The 17,654-nt window shown below is 44.9% G+C and overlaps 2 protein-coding genes across 5 annotated transcripts in view; one reads left to right on the forward strand and one right to left on the reverse strand.

Moving 5' to 3' along the window:
* The window catches only part of LOC309369051 (ubiquitin carboxyl-terminal hydrolase 35-like), a 100,962-nt gene that overhangs the window by 52,693 nt on the left and 30,615 nt on the right, over window positions 1-17,654 (reverse strand). The gene's annotated exons all lie outside the window — the stretch shown is intronic.
* Window positions 1,730-16,470, forward strand: ALG8 (ALG8 alpha-1,3-glucosyltransferase). 3 transcript variants are annotated; one of them, XM_081909914.1, is made up of 13 exons: window positions 1,730-1,868; window positions 6,355-6,433; window positions 6,874-7,067; window positions 7,765-7,874; window positions 8,129-8,196; window positions 8,332-8,462; window positions 8,748-8,829; window positions 10,033-10,153; window positions 12,238-12,377; window positions 13,385-13,524; window positions 14,130-14,227; window positions 15,066-15,138; window positions 15,684-16,470. In XM_081909914.1, the coding sequence occupies exons 1-13, from the start codon at window positions 1,792-1,794 to the stop codon at window positions 15,913-15,915; spliced, it is 1,545 nt and encodes a 514-aa protein (XP_081766040.1). In that variant the 5' UTR covers window positions 1,730-1,791; the 3' UTR covers window positions 15,916-16,470. The 3 variants fall into 3 exon arrangements, with proteins under 3 accessions (XP_081766040.1, XP_081766039.1, XP_081766041.1); XM_081909913.1 differs by having other exon boundaries at window positions 8,332-8,458; window positions 8,726-8,829; XM_081909915.1 differs by having other exon boundaries at window positions 1,755-1,868; window positions 6,366-6,433; window positions 8,332-8,458; window positions 8,726-8,829.

The following is a 17,654-nucleotide window of genomic DNA, read 5'->3' on the forward strand; positions in this document are numbered from 1 at the left end:
TCTTTCCAGACACTTTATCATCTTGGTCACCTTTGTTGTAGTTCAGCAAAAACCTGGAGAGCCAAAGATTCTCCACAGCTGGCTGAAATGAAACCAGTGAGGTTAAAAGAGAAAGCAAGCTAAACACCTGCAGGATAAGTCTTCAAATCATGCGGTGTCAGTTCCAATCACTGACTTGCTCATTCAGACAGACAATAAACTTGTCAGGGTGCTTCCCCCTTAGACAGCTGAGACAAGTTTGTATATTTCTGGTGTGCAGTTTCGCACCAATTTTCAGGTCCTAGGTTTGCATGGAATTCAAGCGGCTCTGGCAAAATGAAGAACAATAACAGCAATAATTTATCTAGCACATATGAAGCTGTGTGTACCGCCCTATACCCGGACACAGAGCCTCCTGGGCTTGCTGATCAGAAGGTCAGTGGTTCAAATCCCCACGACAGGGTGAGTTCCCGTTGCTCGGTCCCAGCTCCTGCCAACGTAACAGTTCAAAAGCACGCCCAAAAAGTGCAAGTTGATAAATAGGTACCGCTGCGGCGGGAAGGTAAACAGCGTTTCCATGTGCTGCTCTGGTTTCGGTGTTCCGTTGCGCCAGAAGCGGCTTAGTCATGCTGGCCACATGACCCAGGGAAACTGTCTGCAGGCAAACGCCGGCTCCCTTGGCCAGTAAAGTGAGTTGATTGCCACAACCCCAGAGTCGTCTGCGACTGGACTTAACTGGACCTTTACCTATACTGTACCTATACAGTGGTACCTTGAGTTAAGAACTTAATTCGTTCTGGAGGTCCGTTCTTAACCTGAAACTGTTCTTAACCTGAAGCACCACTTTAGCTAATGGGGCCTCCCACTGCCATCGCCACCGCACGATTTCTGTTCTCATCCTGAAGCAAAGTTGTTAACCCGAGGTAATATTTCTGGGTTAGTGGAGTCTGTAACCTGAAGTGTCTGTAACCCGAGGTACCACTGTACCTGGGTGGTTTACAGAATAAAGGTAAAGTTAAAGGGACCCCTGAGTGTTAGGTCCAGTCGTGGACGACTCTGGGGTTGCGGCGCTCATCTCGCTTTACTGGCCAAGGGAGCTGGCATACAACTTCTGGGTCATGTGGCCAGCATGACTAAGCTGCTTCTGGCGAACCAGAGCAGAGCACAGAAACGCCGTTTTCCTTCCCGCCGGAGTGGTACCTATTTATCTACTTGCACTTTGACGTGCATTCGAACTGCTAGGTTGGTAGGAGCAGGGACCAAGCAACAGGAGCTCACCCCATGGGGACACGGGTGGCGCTGTGGTCTAAACCACAGAGCCTAGGTTCACAGAATAGATCAACATAAAAACCTCTCTCTCTCTCTCTCTCTGTATATATATATAATCAAAATAAAAACAGCCCAATAAATTCTACAAGGTCAGGATCTAGACTTGGGACTACTGCACATTTAGAAGCCTGCAACCCTATCACAGTCTGCCAGGAATAAGCCCCACTGAATTCTACAGGAACTAGACTTGGAACCAACTGCACAGGACAAGCAAAGAATCGATTTGCAAACGGCATTGAAACCTTGCCCGCGTCGAGGCGGCTGCATTGACACACTCCCGCCTGCAGGGGGTGTGGCGAGCCAGGACGCCGCGAGTAAAGCCAGTGCGCAGGCGCAGTACTATTCCCGCCCGCCCGTCTTCCCGCGCAGGCGCCTGGATGCTGCGAAGGCGGTTGAAACTGTTGCGGCGCGGCAACGGCTCCCCCGACGCATGCGCAGTGCCCGCCGGCCCTCTGAGGCGCAGGCGGAGGCAAGTGGGCCGTGATGGCGGCGAGCGGAGGATGGTTCGCGGCTGTGGCCTTCGGGGTCACGCTACTCAAGCTGCTCCTCATCCCCACCTAGTAAGGAGCCCGGATTCGTTATTATTCCCCCTCACATTCTTCTGGCGGGGAAGGGGCGGGCGCGAGGGGGCTTCCGGCGCCGCCATGATGGACGCGGCTCTTCCTCGTAGGGGCTCTCCGCCCTCTTGCTGCCTGGTCCCTCTCAGTCTCTCTCTCCGAGTCTGCCTTGGGTTCCCCGTTGCAGGGCTTCCCTCTACAGCAGCGTTCCCCAGACTTTGGGCCTCTGGCAGGTTTTGGACTACAACTCCCAGCATCCCCGCCCGCTGGTTCTGCTCGCTAGGGATGATGGGAGTTGTAGTCCAAAAACTGCCAGAGGCTTGCGAAACCTCGCTCCGTAACTGGCATCTTATGAAATGAATGCGTGGCACGGAGAAGGTGGGCAGAGGAATCTTCCCTCCCCCATCGCCTCTCTTAATCGTGGAATAACTGCAGAGTAGGAAGGGACCCCCAGGGGTCATTCAGCCCAACCCCCTGCAATGCAGGGAACTTTTGCCCGAGGTGGGGCTGGAAGCTACGACCCTGAGATTAAGGGCCTCATGGGCCGTTGTATGGTGTATGGAGAAGTTTTTAATGTTTGATGTCTTACCTGTGTTTTACTGTACAGTGGTACCTTGGGTTACATACGCTTCAGGTTACAGACGCCGCTAATCCAGAAATAGTACCTTGGGTTAAGAACTTTGCTTCAGGATGAGAACAGAAATCGTGCTCCGGCGGTGCAGCGGCAGCAGGAGTCCCATTAGCTAAAGTGGTGCTTCAGGTTAAGAACAGTTTCAGGTTAAGAACAGACCTCCGGAACGAATTAAGTACTTAACCCGAGGTACCACTGTCATTTGTTGGAAGCCTCCCAGAGTCCCTGGGGAAACCCAGTCAGATGGGCGGCAGGCATATATGAATTATTATTATTCAGGACAGAGGAAAGAAAGTGATTCTTCACGCAGCACATAGACAAACTATGGGACTTGCTCCCCCAGGAGGCAGCAATGGCCACCACCCTAGACAGATTTAAAAGAGGGTTAGACAAAGTCAAGGAAGAGGAGAGGGCTTCTAGCCAACTATGCTTTACCTCCGCAGCTGGAGGCAGCAATGCTTCTGAATGCCACTTGCAGGAAACAGCAGGAAGGGAGAGCGCTCTTGTACTCAAATCCTGTTCGCTGGTTTCTCAGGCATCTAGTTGACCACCGTGAGAACAGGATGCTGGACTAGATCCAGTAGGCTATTCTTAATGTTATTCCTAATTCTTCCGACCCTCCTGTAATGTCAAAAAAAGGGTGGGAAACCGGAGAGTCACTCTGTAGAACTAACGCTGCAACTTTTAAATGACGACAAAATATACATTTCATAAGCAAAGCTCCAGTAAGTGTAAGGTTAGGAGACATATGTGTGAATTGCACAACAAGCAGTGCAGTCCCATGCGAACGTGTGCTTTACAAAGAACAGGTTTGACAGGTCTCTGCCCTGAGGGGATTGTAATATAAAATGGACCCCAGGCAGTCACACAGGAAGGGGAGGGAATTCGAGACCTAGGTAGGCGGGAGGAATATGGAATTGTTTCGATCAGGTATGGTTCGGCTTGCTTGCTATCAAGCAAGTAGAGAACTGGCTCTATTCAACATGCTGCCCTTGGGTGGAAAAAGTTTTTCTGAAAACTCACTTTTTTTCCTTTGGATCACACCCCATTCCCTACACCTTATTGCAGGTGTGGCCAACATGGTGACCTCATGCTGTCTGGGACAAATGAGAGTTCACAAAATCACAGAATTATAGAGTTGGAAGGGACCATGAGGATCATCTAGGCCAGTTCCCTGTAGTGCAGGAATCTTTCACCCAACATGGGGCTCAAACCCACAACCCTCAGATTCAGAGTCTCATGCTCTACCAGCTGAGCTATCCCTCAAGGCAAAGAGTTATAGACCAAAAGGCAGGGATGGGCCACCAACTTGGATTACTTTAATAGAGGTTTAGACAAATTCATAGAGCATATGACTATCAGTGGCTACCAGCCACAATGGCCGTGCTCTGCCTCCACAGTTGGGGAGGCAGTAAATGGCTTCTGAATACCAGTTGCTGGACGTCGCAAGGGGGGGAAGGTGCTCTTGTACTTGCGTCCTGCTTAATAGGTTTTCTACAGGCATCTGCTTGGGCACTGTGAGAATCAGATGCTGGACTAGATGGGCCTGATCCAACAGGCTTTTCTTATGTTCATGAAACATTTAGTAGGTACCATGTTAGTGTTGGAAATCAAGCCTTTATCAGGAGAAACCGGCAACTTTCCTAGGCACCCGGCTTGATTCCCTGTTGACCTCCCTGGCTGCATTCCCCAGCAAGATCCAGGCGAGGTCTCGATAGGCGATTCTTCTCAAACGTGAGAAGAACACCCCCCCCCCTTTACTGCCCCCTGGCAGGGGAAAGAGATAGACAGAAACGTATTTACATGCCTTTATTTCTGTCTTTGTAGCATTACAAAAAACATGACTGCTCTCTTCAAACTCCAGCAGTGTAGTGGCAAACACTTCCTGCACTTCCTAGACAGGAACAAACGGAAGAGCTCATATTACACTCTGAACTAATTCCGGTGCTTCACACTGTGAATTGACTGTCCCTCTGTTTCCCATGGGCAGTCCCAACATTCCCATTATGTTTTGCTTTCAAGCTAGCAGTTTGCAGCTGCATTGCTTCTATATCGTAACAGTTAGGTATCCCTACCTTAACCCAAAGTATGTGTGATTAAAATAATAGCATTCTTTCAATGCCTTTGTTTCCTCCCTGGCCTTTGTTCTTTCCCCGTTTCTTTCTATCTTTCTATCTATCTTTCTATCTATCTATCTATCTTTATTCTAATTGTCTGCCGGAGACCCCTTCAGATTACCTATCTTCAAGAAATTATACCCTAGTTAGCAGTGGAGTCAAACTCAGAAGTGCAGTAATACCAAGTTTATGAGGATCATGAGGGATTGGATACAGATCTAACTGAAGAGGAGGAATATTAGTTAGCCCTCTGGGCTTCCAGGTGATAAAATGGAAAAAAGCACTGCATCAATTCCAGTAAATGCCCATTAGGCTTAATAATGCAGGAGATGCAGGTTTTGTCAAAGCACTCAAGTATGTTGCTGTGTCTGAGGAAATGGACACCAATGGTACTGTTGACTATAGCAGGATGTGGTCAGACTAAGAACAAGATTTTCACAGAGCATATTTTGGTAATCAGTGCAATTATGTTTTATAGCAAGTTTAAAAAAAGAAAGAAAGAAAAAGAAAACATCAGCTCACATAGTGAAGGCTGTTATGATTGGCTGCTTTGGCCCAATTGCACATTAAGTATGTTTGAAAACCCCCACAAGGTCAGGCCAAAGTCTCCTGTATTCCAGCTTTTTGTTCTCATAGCGGCCAAACAGATGCTGTTGGAAAGCCCTGAAACTGGTCATGAGCACAACAGCCCTCTTCCCCACTTGCAGTTCCCAGCAGCTGATATTTACAGGTGTAGTTCCCCTCCATGCAAGGATTAGCTCCAGCGTCTTGAACAGATGATACTAATAGTGGGTCCAACGGCCCAGAAGGCAGTTTCTTCATGTGCTGTAGAGAGAAGTGAGGGGCAGATGGGGCTCATCAACCTGGGAAGGTAGCCCAAGTAGAAGGAAAAGATCCTAAACATCTGCTGCCTTGCTGGATATATTCGGGATATGAAAGGGCTAAGGCATAATCCTGACACAAATCTGGAGTGCAATCCCTAAGATGGTTCGATGGCACCTTGTATGCCTCCTTTTGGCAACTCTTGCAGCCCAGCCGAGAGGGCTATGTGTTGTCATCTGAGCAGCTCAGGACCTCTATACATACTGCCCAGGCTTGTACCCCTGGGCGGCAACTTCGGTGCTGCTAATGCAGCAGTTTGACTTCACCCCCAGAGATGCACTCCATTGTCTCTCTCCACATTGCAAATTTTGGCAGTTTCAGCTTGTCCTGACATCCAGGGATCAAAATGTCCTCTTCTACGTAACTTTCTATGATTCTGTGTTAATGGTGTATGAGCCCAGTCCATCTTTTTATCGGTTTGCTCTGTGAGCCCACCGAGTGCCGCTCTGAAAATCCTTACCTTTTGGTCATTCACTGCTGTGTACATTTACATATAAATGGGAATGTGAGTTGTAGATGTAGCAGTAATTGAATTGCTGGAACATAAATTTAAAATGTGGCAGAAGTAATTTCTCATGAAATTAGGAAACAGAATCAACTATAGGAAAGCTATCGTGCACAGATACCTACAGAGATGCATAGACATACATGTTAATGCATGAGCACAACTGCTGAAAGTTTGTCTCTTGTTAACAACCTAGCAGAGAGTTCCTCATTGGTTCTTATTTACCTACTTTTGCACTGGAAAATGCAAAGTAGAAATGCTCTGGTTTCTCTTCAGATCATATAAATCTTTTGCTTTTTACAAAGTAGAAAGCTATGTGGTATGATCCAGATACTAATATCTAACTTCTTGTAGTCATTCCACAGATTTTGAAGTGCATAGGAACTGGCTAGCCATCACCCATAGCTTACCAGTCTCTCAGTGGTATTATGAGGTAAGTGTGTCTTTCTGCCTTTCCAGAAGTGTGCTTGGTTCTTAGAACAGTTAGGTGCAGCATCTTGTGGAGTTTTGCAGATGATTAAAGGCTGCCGTCAGATAGCCCTTCCTTGTTACTGGAAGCTGAATGGACCTCCAGTGCAGGCAATTGAAATGTCTTTTGCCTGTTTTTCCAGGCTTCCTAGAGTAAAAGTGAAGGTCTCTGTCTGGTTTAGAACAGCCAACTGATCCAGATCGTTCCCCTTTGCACATTTTTTTAAAAGCCACCCTAATGACTGCAAAGCATTTGATTTGTGATGGGCTGTTCACAAAATGAGAAATCACTTGATGTTGCACTTGCCACACGTTGAATGTGTATATGTGAACTAGCTTACGGTTTAAGGTCGTCCAGTGATTGACACCTGCCTTCTCACTTGCGTTCTTTTCCCATGTTTACAGGCAACTTCTGAGTGGACCTTGGACTACCCTCCCTTCTTTGCATGGTTTGAGTATGGGCTTTCACATGTTGCCAAATACTTTGACAAAGAGATGCTGGTCATCCAGAACCTCAACTATTCCAGCTACCCAACCATTCTTTTCCAAAGGCTTTCGGTCATCTTCACAGATATGCTCTTCATCTACGCAGTTCGCGAGTATGTTGGTGCCCCTTTATTGTTTTTAAATAAGAAGTTTTTGTGTTTTGGGAGAAGGGAAGATAAGCCACTGGAATCTGGAAGGAAATCACTCAGTCTGCCTCTTATTGAAATCAGTAAATGTGTTGAAGAGTAGAATAGATTGAGTATTTTTGGAAGAATGGAGAACAAAACTAACAGACTATGCAGAACTGGACAAATTAACTGGAAAAATTAGATTCCAAAGAGACTATAAGTTTTTAGAGGACTGGGGAAAATTCAGAGAATATTTGAAACATACAACGCTAGTGTGTTTTAAAGAAGCTTTGTGAAAAAAATAAGGAATATTGCAAGAATGTAAATGAGGACAGAAAAAAATTATTTAAAGGCGATACTATAATTAAGGAATGTGAAGATAGAAATTTAACTACGGATGATTGTCAGAGGAGTTGAGGGAGGTCCAATAAGTTAAAATATGTGATGTGGAAATTTGTATGATTGAAGATTTTATGGAAAAAATTAATAAAAATTTATTAAAAAAAAATAATAGATGGAGTATTTTAGATGGAATAGATGGAGTATTTAAAAACAAAAACCTTTTTGAAGGAGAAAACAATGTTAACATAACCTATAAACTGCACCTGATCTTTAAGAAATGCATATGGAAGAACAAAGGGATTTTAATTTTGTCTTGTCTCTTTATTTCTCCTCTGCTCAGGTGCTGTAGATGTGTAAATGGGAAGCGAAGTACAAAGGAACCTCTGGAGAACCCTCAGTTTGTCCTTTCAGTTCTCCTCCTATGGAATTTTGGCCTCTTAATTGTGGACCGTATCCTTCCAACTCAGGTGTCAAAAGAAATCTGGCCAGATAACCTAAACCAAACATCAACATTTGATGGGTTTGGGGGGAGTGGGGAGATACCTATCAAATTCTAATGAGAATTGGAACTGCTAAATTTGCTACTGGTAAGAATTACAACTGGTCATTCAACATGGAAGTTGAATTGAAGCACTACAGTTTAAAATGTTTCCTGGGTTAGGGCGTCTTTCTGAAGTGGACGTTAGTCCTTAACTCAATCACAGACATTCATTTTCAGTACAATGGCTTTCTGTTTGGATTCATGCTGCTTTCCATTGCACGGCTATTCCAGGTAGTGTATTAAGAGGCGGCCATGCCCAATTCCTATTCTAGAAGTCTCATCCAGCTCTTAAGTGTGCAATCTGTTTATGTAGGCTTTGGATTCTTTATTCCTTTCTCTTCCCTGTTTCCCCAACCTCCCTTTCAGAAAAGGCACTTGGAAGGGGCTTTTCTCTTTGCCGTCCTCTTGCACTTCAAGCATATCAACCTCTATGTCGCCCCAGCATATGGTGTGTACCTCCTCCGGTCCTACTGCTTCACTGCAAATAATTCAGGCAAGTTATTGATGATTTCATAGGGGGAACGACCAGGGTTTCGATACACTGCTAGGTGAAAAAGAAGACTGCCATATTGGCTGGGGTTTTCGTCCACAGTATCTGGTGGGCACCAGGTTGGGAAAGACTGATCTATGACAAGAATTTAACTATCTCAGAGGAGGATCTTGTTTTATAATGGGAAGAAAATTAAAACACACTGCTGAAGCATTTCTTGTTTCTTTCAGCCCTCTTCTGTTTTAATCATAATATTTTCATTTTCTCCAGATGGATCCCTCCGATGGGGCAGTTTCAGTTTTCTTCGCTTAATTGCCCTGGGATTCATTGTCTGCTTTGTTTCTGCACTTTCACTGGGACCATTTATTGTTTGGGTAAGGCCTGTGATCCCCTTTAAAACATGCACCTGCTTCCTGAGTGATGACTGTATACAAGACGTTCTTTACTAATTGTTCCCATAAGCGAGTACAGTGGTTCCTCTGGTTACGAACTTAATTCATTCTGGAGGTCCGTTCTTAACCTGAAACCGTTCTTAACCTGAGGTGCCACTTTAGCTAATGGGGCCTGCTGCGCTGCCGCCACACGATTTCTGTTCTCATCCTGGGACAAAGTTCTTAACCCAAGGTACTACTTCCGGGTTAGCGGAGTCTGTAACCCGAGGTGTTTGTAACCCGAGGTGTTTGTAACCTGAGGGATCACTGTACAAAGGGTAGCTACTATATGTATGAATAATATGCTTTATAAGCTGATTGAGTGTGAGGAACATTCTTGACTTGGCTGTTAGCTCAGGGTAGCTCTATCTGTGGAGCATGAGACTCTTCATCTCAGGGCCATGGGTTTGAGCCCCACATTGGACAACAAGATTCCTGCTTTGCAGGGGGTTGAACTAGTTGACCCTTGTGGTCCCTTCCAACACTGCTATTCTGTGGTTTCTACTTGGATTTATAAGCTGATTTTCTATCCAAAGGCTCTGAAAGCAGCTTTAAATCATTTAAAATTATTTTAACAAAATGCAACAACATGACCAGTAAAAGCAATATAGTGGTGCTCCACAAGACGAACGCCTCGCAAGATGGAAAACCCGCTAGACAAAAGGGTTTTCCGTTTTGGAGGCGCTTCGCAAAACGAATTTCCCTATGGGCTTGCTTCGCAAGACAAAAATGTCTTGAGTTCCTGCGGGTTCCCCCCCCCTTTTCCTAAGCCACTAAGCTGCTTATCAGCTGATCCGCTGATAAGCCGCTTAACAGCTGATCGCTAAAAGCCGCTAATAGCGCTAATCCGCTAAGCTGTCAATGGGCTTGCTTCGCAGGACGAAAAAACCGCTATACGAAGAGCCTCACGGAACGGATTAATTTCGTCTTGCGAGGCACCACTGTAAAGCCACAGCCATAAATATATTGGGGTTTTTTAAACAACAACAACCCATAATTGTTGCTTCATTCTGGGATTTCAGCTCTGTATCAGAAGTGTCAAATTGAGACACACACCTCATCATTTACCATAAATATATTGTTAGGTTACTTAATATAAATGAAAAATCTTTGACTAACTTTCTAACTTCATTTTTCTTCCATTAGGGCCAGCTGCCTCAGGTCCTCTCTCGTCTCTTCCCTTTCAAAAGAGGCCTTTGCCACGCATACTGGGCTCCTAACTTCTGGGCACTGTACAATGCCCTGGACAAAGCGCTCTCCGTTATTGGTAGAGTATCTTAACCCTGCATGTATTAATACCAAATACTTGTTTGGTGATTCTTGTTCCCTTTTAGAAATCTTCAGTAGGAGAAGCCTGCTGTGTCTGACCAGCACAGTGGCAGTTCCTCTCCTTACATTTTATTATTAATCTTTTGAAAGTATGCAAAAGAATATATAAACATGAGGACTGTTTAACTGGGTTGGGTAAGTGGGATGTCAAGTTCAATCTCTTGCCTTTGACAGTCATTGGATATGACAGCAGCAGGGAGATTTCCATGCAAGTTCTTCATCTTTATAATAGTCTCCTAAACCACTGTGTTTACTCTTCTTCTTTGGCGATCACTCGTAGCTGAGTAAGATTGGCTTGTCAGCTTCGCCCTTGAGCCAGTGCCACCGACTGGGCTCAACCACTTCAGCCCCGACTGGGCCAGGCGAGCTGGGGTAGCACTTCCAGAGACCTTCATCTGCAGGAACAGGTCTAAGTGCTGTGGACTCACAACTCAGAGCTGTGAGCACCGAACTCACTTCCAGAAGACAGTCGTGCACAGCAGAGTATAGCAGAGCATAAATCACTCGGATGACAGCGCTGAAGAATATCTTTTATTCACTAACAGCTACTGTACTATACAAACTATATGCAAATGGAGACGCTGGACTGCACTGAGTGTTACAGCTGCTTTCTGCAGCGACCTTATCTACACAGTTGATCCGCCCCCTCCTCTCTAGAAAATCAGCAGATTCTTGCAATGGGAGGGGTGAATCTCCTCATGGCTTCCATGAACATGGTCTTAATGGTGTGTCCGTAGGTAACTGTAGAGACCAATTCTGGATCCACATGTACTAAAATGGGAGTCGATCATGATGAGGGTTTGCCAAGCCTGCCTTCCTCTTAGCACGTTTCTCCCTTGCTTCCTGAGTCCAAGCATCTTCAAAGCTCATGACACCTTTGGTAAAGGCTGTTCTCCAAATGAAGCACTCGCAGGCCAGTGTTTCCCAGTTGTCAGTGTTTATATTACATTTTTTTAGATTTTCCTAGAGAGAGTCTTTAAACCTCTTTTGTTGACCACTAGTATTTTTTTCCATTTTTAAGTTTGGAATAGAGTAGTTGCTTTGGAAGATGATAATCGGGCATCCCGAACAACATGACCAGTCCAATGAAGTTGATGTTGAAAAATCATTGCATCAGCACTGGTGATCTTTGCTTCTTCCACTACACTGGCATTAGTTTGCCTGTCTTCCCAAGAGATGTGTAAAAAATTTCGGAGGCACCAATGATGGAATCTTCCAAGGAGTTGGTGTTTATAAGTGTGTGTGCACACTCAGAGGATGACTTCCAAATCATCCTAAATATTTTCTCAGAAGCTTACTGTTTACTAAAGTGGAGTTGGTTATGTGCGTGTGCCTCAGACATCTTGCTATGTCTAAAAGGACATTTTTCGTAAACTGTTTAAAAAACCATTTGCGCTGTGTAGCGTCCTTGCATGACTGCACATACAGACAATTTGGCTGCTGGACACTCAGCAGTGGTCCCACAACTGTAGAATTCAGTGCCTGTTGAACTTAAGCGAGCTTCATCCCTTAGTCCTTAAATAGGCCTAGAAGACCCGCTTTTTCCTTGAGACTTAACCCATTCAGTGCAGTTGGTTAGAGCATGGTACTCATAACGCCCAGGTTGCAGGTTAGATCCCTATACAGAACAGCTGCATATTCTGCATTGCAGGGGGTTGGAGCAGATGATCTTCAGGGTCCCTAACAACCCTACATTTTTATAATCCTATGCAATATAGGTTGTGATTTTAAACTGACTCTGTTAAACCTGGTTTTATTTTGGTTTTAATGCTGTTTTTAGCACAAACATAATATTTTAAATTATATTTTATATTCCGCTTTGGGTTTTTACTTGTGCTATGAGACACTTTGGACCATCTGCTCAAAACTGGCTTATAAACCTTTAAATAAAATTTAAAAATTCTCTGTATGTAAACAAGTGTTGAAACAAGCCGTGGGACTTGCTTCCATATATATTTAGGGTGGGTATGGTGTGGCTGACAACATGCCTGTCCTTCTTACAAACTTCATTATAACTTCCAGGTCTGAAATATAAATTCCTTGACCCTGCAAAGATGCCCAAGGCTGCCATGACTGGAGGGCTAGTCCAAGAATTTCAACATACCGTCCTTCCTTCAGTGACTCCATTGGCAACTTTGACCTGTACTGCCATCTCTATGCTGGTAAATCTTTATCACTCTACCCCTCTGAGCACATCTTCATCTGCTTGCAAGCAAAGCCCACAAGTCTTTTCTCCCCACTTAAAATGAATGCTCCCCTGTTAAAGCACCAACTTGCTTGCATTGAATATTCAGCCCGCTCTGGTCCCTGCCAGTCTATTGTACCTTTAAAAACAGAGTTAGCACTAGTTTTGCTTACTTCTTTTATGCCTTTAACAGTGGCCTGACATGCGGAAATTCAACAGGTGAAGCTTTTCCTGGGTTAGAAGTACATGGATGGGGAAAATCTTCAAATTTACACACACCTGTGTTAGGCTGCTTTTAAAGAATCAGGAGCAGACTGCTCTTATGTTCTTAGGTGGGGCAAAATATTCAGACCCAAGAACCACCATTAATTGGAATCTGAAACATGAGGTCATTTTCCAGTGTTCTGAATTTTGTTTTTACAGATTCTCTTAAATTTCACTGCTTGTCACCCTTTCTCCACCTCCCCCACCCCTTCTTTTCAAAAGATAGTTGTGACGCCATTGGCTTGAAAAGTATAGGGTACAAGATTGTCTCAGCATTATCCTCAAAACTACAATTCCCAGAGTTCCTTGGTTTGGGACCCACGTCAGTTAAACTGGCATGTAACGTAGGTGGTCCCTAGAATCTCAAAAAGGCAATTTAACACTTTCTGGCAGTGCAAAGCAGAATAATGCAGTGATACCTTAGTTGTCGAACAGCTTGGCTCCTGAACAAATCGGCTCCCGGACGCCGCAAACCCAGAAGTAGGTGTTCCGGTTTGCGAATGTTTTTTGGAAATTGAACTTGGAACTTTGGAAGCTCCTGCAGCCAATCGGAAGCTGCGTCTTGGTTTTCGAACAGTTCCGGGGTCAAACGGATTAAGTTCGACAACCAAGGCACCGCTGTAAAAATGCAGAGCTTAGCAACTGCTGAGCTCCCACTGAATGATAAGCCTGGCGCTGAAATGCACCACTGAAGCCTTGTTTTCTGCCTGTTGTTTCTAGCCCTCTGTTTTCTGTCTTTGGTTTAAACCCCAAGGGCCCAGAGGCTTTCTACGATGCCTGGTTCTCTGCGCGCTGAGCTCCTTCATGTTTGGGTGGCATGTGCATGAGAAAGCAGTCCTCCTCGCCATTCTCCCTCTGAGGTAAGAGGGATGGAAAGGGGTTCAGGTTGCATTTTTATAAATTCCAGTCTTCACACTTGGACCCCTTTCTGGGCACGATTGTGGGAAAGTTAGCTTACAAATATCACACCACAAATGACATAATGGAATCCAAGGAGTGTAGTTTTCTTAATTTGATTTTCTCTTTAAAAATTCCATGGCTACATAGGACTTCCCTGTGGATCTTGGGCCTGTTTCTGTGATATCTTAGAAACAAGTCAGGGATAAAGCACCTTCTTACACTTGAAGAGCAAAACAAGGAAGCAGCTTTGGAACTTGATTTCCTTGTTCCCCCTGCTGCTGCAGGAAGATCCCAGGTACTTCTGCAAAGGTAGACCCCCAATTCCCTTCAGTCCCAGCCAGCATGGTGGGAACTAATTCAACAACCTTGGGAAGGCTACAAGTTTCTCACCCCCATTGCACATGGTTAAGCAGAGCTGAACTCTGTGAAACGCCTGGGTAGACATGCATAGCATTCTGCCGGGAGCATGGTGGCAGCAGTGAGGGAGGACCTTGAAGAAAATGATCTCTTTGAACAGCTTAACAGCTACTTTCCAAAATCTCCTGTTTTTGGTATGCGTTTTTAGCTTGCTGGCTGTGGAGAGATCCAGAGATGCTGGCACCTATCTGGTTCTGTCCACTACAGGACATCTTTCCCTTTTCCCTCTACTGTTTACAGCACCAGGTAAGTACCTTCTATGTCTCACCACCTGCTTAAAATATTTCCTGGCTTACACATTCGTTTTCAAAGATTACTGATGTACGTGAAGGGCCGTCGACACATCGAGAATATAAGTCATTTAGGGCTGCTTCCTTTCATTGACTAAAACTCCTTTGAATTGAATAAAAGGGTTCACAGATTAGTGGGAGAGTGCCTTATTTTTAAGAGAGCCAGTATGGTGTAATGGTTAAGAGCGGTAGTCTTGTATTCTGGTGAACCGGGTTCACTTCCCCGCTCCTCCACATGCAGCTGCTGGGTGACCTTGGGCCAGTCACACTTCTCTGAAGTCTCTCAGCCCCACTCACCTCACAGAGTGTTTGTTGTGGGGGAGGAAGGGAAAAGGAGATTGTTGGCCGCTTTGAGACTCCTTAGGGTAGTGATAAAGCGGGATATCAAACCCAAACTCTTCTTCTTCTTTTTCTAATGTAAGTACTTCTAAAATAGCACGTGCCTCTTCTCAGAAGGTGATGTAGCTCAGTGGAAGAGCATCCTACTTTGCACAGGGAAGGTTTCAGGTTTAATCCTCGCCTTCTCCAGGTAGGGCTGGGAAAGAACCCTATCTGAAATCCTGGAGAGCCACTGCTAGTCATTGTAGGAAATACTGAACTAGATGGAGCAGTGGTCAGACAGCTTCCTCTGTGCCTGCTGCCACCGTTTTGTACCCTGCTTAGAGAGTTGTATTTTTATTGTAATCAAGTGGTTTATGCACTTTGTTAAACAAAATAACAAAATACAAAGAGTATTCCCCCCCCCCATTGTTTTGGTCATATACAACATCTGCCAACTGTTTGTTGTGTTTCAGAACTGCCTATTAAAATCTTGCTCATGCTCCTCTTCACGGTGTATAGCTTCTCCTCGCTGAAGGCCATATTCAGGTAATGACCAACTGCGCAATCTTAACCGTGTCTAACCACGAGTTAGTTGTTGGGTTCAGTGGCCCTTACTCCCAGGTAAACGGGGTTAGGATTACGACCTAAATGTTTTCGCAAAGGTGAGCTTCCATCAGGGCTTGCTTGGCTTGCAAATGTCTCTTGAGTACCATCACCTGCCACCAGCCTTAGTTCATCTTTTGGTTGTCTTTGAGAGGTGGGGCCCACAACCTGCTCACATTTTAGACTGGGGTTCCCAGTCTTTGCCTGCTCTTGTATTTAGATTGGGGATAGCGAGCCTGTGACCTTCTAGCTGTGTTTTTGGACTCCCAGCTCATCAGTCAATGGTTTAGAATGATGGGAGCTGCAGAGCAAAAATATTTGGTTGGTCACTGGTTCTCAATCCCCGATTTAGATATTTCCTCCTGAATAAGACATGCTTGCTCAGCTTTGCGAAAGAGGGCTGATTTTAGATATCAGTAACTTTCAAAGTGCTAATTTGTGAAGTGATTATATTAAAATCCTTTTTTTTCTGCTTTCTCTCTCCACAGAAAAGAAGGGCCTCTGCTTAATTGGCTGGAAACAATCTACCTCATTGGGTTGATACCTCTGGAAATCCTGTGCGAAATTGTGATGCCTTTCACCACCTGGATAGTCAAATTCCCTTTCCTCCCTTTATTGCTCACCTCTGTATATTGTGCTGTAGGTGTCACGTACTCTTGGCTCAAACTGTACATCTCTGCCTTTGCGGGACCACCAGCTGTCAGGCGAAAGAAAGAATAGTGATGCTTACAACATACCTGAGTCAACAGCGATACCTCCAGAATAGCCGCCAAATCATGCTAAACAGTGGTGGCTCCTGCCACACATGGTGCCATGTGCTGTTCATGCAAGGGTGCTCCAGAAATAGCTGCTGTTTCTTTAAGGATGTGGGAGCAAGAAATTAGTGAGCAAATACCCTTAAATAAGCAGGGGCGATTCCTGGCATGAAAAGAGAATTGCAGGAGAAGCCTTGTTTACAAAAGGATGCTTAATTGGAGGGTTTTTAAAAATGGAATTGGTCTTTCTTTTTTTACTTTCACTTTGAGCTGAAGCAATCACTGGTTATGTTTAACGGGTCTGTCCTTGCATGTAATGTGTTAAGGTTACTTGTATGTATTATGGGACTGTCCTCCAGACAAGAAACTCAGGCTGCATGCCTAACCTCACTTATCTGGGCAGAAGCTCCACTGAATTCAGTGGGACTTGCTTCTGAGTAGATGTGGGTAGGATTCCACTGTCAGTTAAAAACGTGGGGTGAAAGATGTGAATAAAGTATACCATAATTGCTTTTGTAAAGATGATTGTAGCGTTGCCTTTTTTTATGTGCAATATTTGGGTTCCCGTGAAGCTAAGGGTTCTCAGCCTATGGTCCTCGGAGGGCCTCAGGAAGTCTGAACCTGGCATAAAAATGATTTTCCCCTCCCCCAAGTTTCCTTCATGTGCTGATAAAGATAACAGAGACACATATGCATACATGTACTGTAATATAATTGCAGGGGAGAATGAATGCTTTGGGTGAGAAATGCAACACAAAAAGTGCAGAGAGTGATAGTTTAATTAGAGCTGGAAAGTACAAAGGAAGCATGGTCACCCTTTATAATAGCAATAATCATAGAATCTTAAGTCCAATCCCCTGCAATGTTACCATTAACTAACAAATGTAATGGAGGGAAAACTATTGTGGTCCCAAGAACTTCATCACAATTCAGCTGTTTCACTGTGTTGCAGGAAAAATCCGAGGGCTCCCTTGGACAAAACAAAGACTCCAACCAGGATAACTTGGAGCAAAACAGCAGCCTGTAGGCTTGGCCTTTATTGAACTGTTGCAACAGGGTATTCCCCTCACTTGCAGGAGAGAGGAAAAGACCCAGAAGAATAGTGTGCAAGGTCTTATAAAAACTTTTGAAATTCCCCTCCTCTAGATCAAGCCCACCCCCAGAAACATCATGCATACATTACAGAAAGGAGGGGTTGAGGGAGGAGTTGGTGGTAACTTGAGTGTCTTGTCACCTGGCTGGTTCCTCCCTTCCCCCTTCCCCATGGAGACAAAGGGGAGTTTGCAGTTTCATGCCCCCAGAGGGAAGATCTGATCATTGTCCTTTGTTTCAGTCCATGCTGAATCCACTCCCATATGCAAGTTCTTTGTGATCTTGATTGTCTTCTGTCTGGGATCATCAGGGTTGGCATGGGCAGGGCTTCTGTGTATGTGCTGAGAGGTGAAGGGATCATGGCTGACCAGGACTAAGTCACCCCCCTTTGTTAGTTCTTGTCATATGGAGTAAAATAAAAATGGAACAGTGCAAATCCGATGTATGGTTGATTTTCTATGAATTTATAACAGAAATGTGGCGTATGGAGTGTGTGTGTGTGAAGTTTATACAAACAGAATGATTGGGGTGGGGGGGGGGTTCCTGCTACAACTGTTAACGGGAAAATCCGAGGGCTCCCTTGGACAAAAACAAAGACACCAACCAGGATAA

The sequence above is a fragment of the Podarcis melisellensis genome (assembly GCF_964234715.1).
Source record: "Podarcis melisellensis genome assembly, chromosome: 4".
NCBI classification, from domain to species: domain Eukaryota; kingdom Metazoa; phylum Chordata; class Lepidosauria; order Squamata; family Lacertidae; genus Podarcis; species Podarcis melisellensis.

Bases quoted from the DNA above. Each gene is read 5' to 3' on its own strand.
- ALG8 (XM_081909913.1), top strand. From the start codon at position 1,792: ATGGCGGCGAGCGGAGGATGGTTCGCGGCTGTGGCCTTCGGGGTCACG. The intron at 7,068-7,764 runs GTATGTTGGTGC...TCCTCTGCTCAG, and splicing joins TTCATCTACGCAGTTCGCGA to GTGCTGTAGATGTGTAAATG. The intron at 8,459-8,725 runs GCAAGTTATTGA...CATTTTCTCCAG, and splicing joins CTTCACTGCAAATAATTCAG to ATGGATCCCTCCGATGGGGC.